Here is a 3,774-nt window from a genome sequence, read left to right on the forward strand (position 1 = left end):
AAGACCAAATTCGTGGTCACATTGCAAAATGACCTAAATTTCTCAACATTTTGCAAAACGACCAAGATTTTGGTCAGTTTACAAAATTATCGTTGGTCAGTTTGCAAAACGACCAAGATTTTGGTCAGTTTACAAAATTATCGTTGGTCAGTTTACAAAATGTCCATACAGCAAGCAGGCAGATGAAAAAAAAAGCGAGGGAATGATAAAACGTAGTGAACATAACTAATTTTATTGTGTGTCGACCTTGTTGGAGCAAGAGGCACTGCATTTGCATCTGCTGTTGCATAATACAGAGTTTTTTAAACACTTGCAGCGTCTGGTCATACATGACTTAGTGCAGGAGCATTTAGCGAATCCCTGACCTTGTCCCATTGATTCTGCAATTGCTACTTCCCGCAGACTTACTTCCCGCTCCTGTACAACATCATCAAGAGAAAGGAATTTTTCTAGACATGGAGTAAATTGGTTGCGAGTGTACACTTGTTTAAGCAGGCCGTGTTTTGTACCAAGCTTATATGTGCCATTGTCCAATGCCTGAAAAACAACTGCCTTCACATTAGGAAACTCTGCACGTCCGCGGTCAACTAATGGAACAGGAACCATCACAGTTTCCCCTACCTTGGCTGGTTGAAATCTCTTCACAGAATTATCGATCATTTTTTGGGCTTGTTTCTGTTGTTCTATGTTGGACTTCATTTGTTCAGTATGAATACTCTGACTCCGACTGCAGATGGAACAAAGCACAGACTCATCAGCATCGTTATTCCTCATAGAACACGGAGTATTAGAGTGACATGGGTTCTCACACACATTGCACACATTTAAACCAAAATATCTTTTGCCACAGGAGATGCAGTTAATGACAGCAGATGCTTCTTCTTGCTTTTCAACACCTGTCTCTTCCTCCTCTGTGTCTGTGACCTCATTGACAACACCTAGTGCCTCTGCAAGCTGCTCCTCCGTCTGCATACCGTCCAGGACTTCCTCTGGTACAGAATTTGCGTCAACACCAAGACGAGCCTTCTGTCCATACATGGCCTCATATGGTGTCCTTCCAATTCCGGAGTGAAAGCGGGTATTTTTCTTTCACTGAACAAAGCGCAGTCCCTGTGACCATTGTGTAGAGTTGTTGTCCTTCATCCAACATGCGAGAATGGCTTCAATATCCCTGTTGGCACGTTCCACCGAGCCCTGCGATTGGGAATGTCGTGGTTTGCCATGAACCATCTTGCACTCTGGCCACATCATCAGAACTTCCTTGACAAGCTGAAAATTGAAAAGCGTATATCAGGTTTTGTCATATACAGGGTGATTCATTAACTCCAATATTGCTATGTTGTGAGTTTTAAAGAGAGAGAGAGAGAGAGAGAGAGAGAGAGAGAGAGAGAGAGAGAGAGAGAGAGAGAGAGAGAGAGAGAGAGAGAGAGAGAGAGAGAGAGATTTACATAAATCATTTGTTCTTTACCTTATTTGAGAATTCTCTTCCATTGTCAGACTGCAGGATATGGGGGGCTCCTTTGTCACAGAATATATCAACGAGGTGGAAAGCAACCTCTTCAGCAGTTTTCGTCTGTAGAGCCCGAAGACACACCATCTTCGTCAAGTGATCCTGGTAGTTCAGAATGAAACGATGTTTTCCATCTGGCTGGCTCTGCATATCGATCAAGTCGACCTACAAATAGACAGAACATCAAAAAAGATTATGTAATATTGCTAGATAATAATAATATATTTGCAATCGTAAACAAAAGCAAGGGTATTAAAGACTCCCCTCTGACAACAAGCCATGGCAATAATGAAATTATTATTATTATTAACCAGTGCTTGTTTACTAACCTGAGCTCGTGAGTTCATACTGTTGGATACAATTGGCTTCACAGTCACAGACTTGCGTACAGTGCTTTTTTTCAGATGACACTCCTCACAGAACTGTAAATACAACTCAATTTGGGATCTTGAAACATTGGCATATTTTTCACTTGTTTCCCTAAAGACAATAGTTCTACCTCCATGCCCACGTGCACGATGAATAGCATCGATCACATCGAACACATCTTCAGCGCATACGAATCTAAGATTAGTTCCCTTTTTCTGCAATTTCTTAACGGTGATACCTTCAACTGTGACTTCAAGGATATCATACTTTCGTAACAAACGATAGTCTTTCTGAGTCTTTTTAATGTTAACACGTTTAAGTTCATCCAAGCGATTCATAATTTGTTCGCATTCATTTCTGTACAACAAACTCGAAGTATTTGATGCCTTCTTCTCCTCAGCCGCTATCAGCTTTGAATAAAAATCTGTTTTTCTATTTTCCATTGTACAGATTTCCAGAGTATAATAAAATACACACAAAGTACTGGGAGTAACACTACGTTGGTCGTCTTCTCCTGGCTTTCAGCAGTGCCTGACTGACCACAGTATCAACAGTCAGCTCCCATTACTATTGTGGAGAGAGAGGGGGGGAAGAGGGGGGAGGATATTAAGTGAATGATCGACCAGCAATGAACCAGTAATTTGCAAAAGTGAATGACAAACCAGTAAATGAACCAATATCTCCCTTTCCCGCCTATCCTTTAGTCATCCCTTTGTCACATGCTTTTCCATTAATTTCATCACTTATCATTTCTATTTTCTACACAAGCTAACTAATCTATCTTACCTGCCCTTCGATGACGGCGCCTACACATACAAGAGTGAATGACAAACCAGTAAATGAACCAATATCATAAGAGATAATTTACAGGAGAGAGTGGCAGCGAGGCCAGCAGAGATTGAACGAAGATTAACAAGGGTGACATACTCATATGAGTTCAGGGGGAAATCCAGCTGTGCGATAAATGTGTGTGTGTGTGTGTGTGTGTGTGTGTGTGTGTGTGTGTGTGTGTGTGTTCAAAAAGAAGTGGTTCGAACTTTGTGTGTGTGTGTGTGTGTGTGTGTGTGTGTGTGTGTGTGTGTGTGTGTGTGTGAGATGATTAGCTGAACCTAAAATAAGGACAGTTAAGCATACTCATTGGTTATGTACTGCAACTGTAACGTTTTATCATTCCCTCGCTTTTTTTTCCATCTGGCTGCTTACTGTATGGAGATTTTGTAAACGGACCAACAAAAATACTGTTTATTTTGTAAACTGACCAAAATCTTGGTCGTTTTGCAAAATGTTGAGAAATTTAGGTCATTTTGCAATGTGACCACGAATTTGGTCTTTTTGCATAATGACCGGCAATTTTGTAAAACGACCAATTTTCCAAAATGGCCGTAACATATATATATATATATATATATATATATATATATATATATATATATATATATATATATATATATATATATATATATATATATATATATATATATATATATATATATATATATAGTTTTTAATGATGTTTTGTTTTCGCGTGGTTTCCGTGCTTTTTAGTTTTTTGGTGCATAATATGTTCAAAACACCCAGATGACACGTTCCTTGTTATATCGTTTCATTACCGTTAAATAGAGTGCTTTGCATGCATTTTTTGCGTTTTACTTTAAAAAAAAAATTCAAAACACACGTTTTTGGCAATACTGTTCTATTTCTCTATGAAGGGCGTTTTGCATGCGTTTTAACGTTTTAATATGTAATATGCTGAAAAAAACAAAGAAAAGATACTTTTTTTTTTAGTATTGTGTTATCTTCTCCTATAAAGAGAATTTTTGTAAACACCGGTGTTTTGGTACCAAACAAGCTTAAAAAAAAGAAAAAAAAAAAAACTGAAAAGACACGTTTTTGGT

At 38.5% G+C, this 3,774-nt stretch overlaps 1 protein-coding gene across 2 annotated transcripts; it reads right to left on the minus strand.

Moving 5' to 3' along the window:
• Positions 1-1,089: 1,089 nt before the first annotated feature.
• LOC135090067 (KRAB-A domain-containing protein 2-like) lies at positions 1,090-3,256 on the minus strand. 2 transcript variants are annotated; one of them, XM_063986342.1, is made up of 3 exons: positions 1,840-3,256; positions 1,469-1,675; positions 1,090-1,269 (listed from the first exon to the last, which is right to left on the minus strand). In XM_063986342.1, the coding sequence occupies exons 1-3, from the start codon at positions 2,320-2,322 to the stop codon at positions 1,090-1,092; spliced, it is 870 nt and encodes a 289-aa protein (XP_063842412.1). In that variant the 5' UTR covers positions 2,323-3,256. The 2 variants fall into 2 exon arrangements, with proteins under 2 accessions (XP_063842412.1, XP_063842413.1); XM_063986343.1 differs by lacking the exon at positions 1,090-1,269 and having other exon boundaries at positions 1,359-1,675.
• Between the last annotated feature and the right edge of the window lie 518 nt (positions 3,257-3,774).

Source organism: Scylla paramamosain, chromosome 34 (assembly GCF_035594125.1).
Source record: "Scylla paramamosain isolate STU-SP2022 chromosome 34, ASM3559412v1, whole genome shotgun sequence".
Lineage (NCBI taxonomy): Eukaryota > Metazoa > Arthropoda > Malacostraca > Decapoda > Portunidae > Scylla > Scylla paramamosain.

Bases quoted from the DNA above. Each gene is read 5' to 3' on its own strand.
- LOC135090067 (XM_063986342.1), bottom strand. From the start codon at position 2,322: ATGGAAAATAGAAAAACAGATTTTTATTCAAAGCTGATAGCGGCTGAG. The intron at 1,676-1,839 runs GTTAGTAAACAA...GTCTATTTGTAG, and splicing joins GTATGAACTCACGAGCTCAG to GTCGACTTGATCGATATGCA. The intron at 1,270-1,468 runs GTAAAGAACAAA...TTCAATTTTCAG, and splicing joins GAAGAGAATTCTCAAATAAG to CTTGTCAAGGAAGTTCTGAT.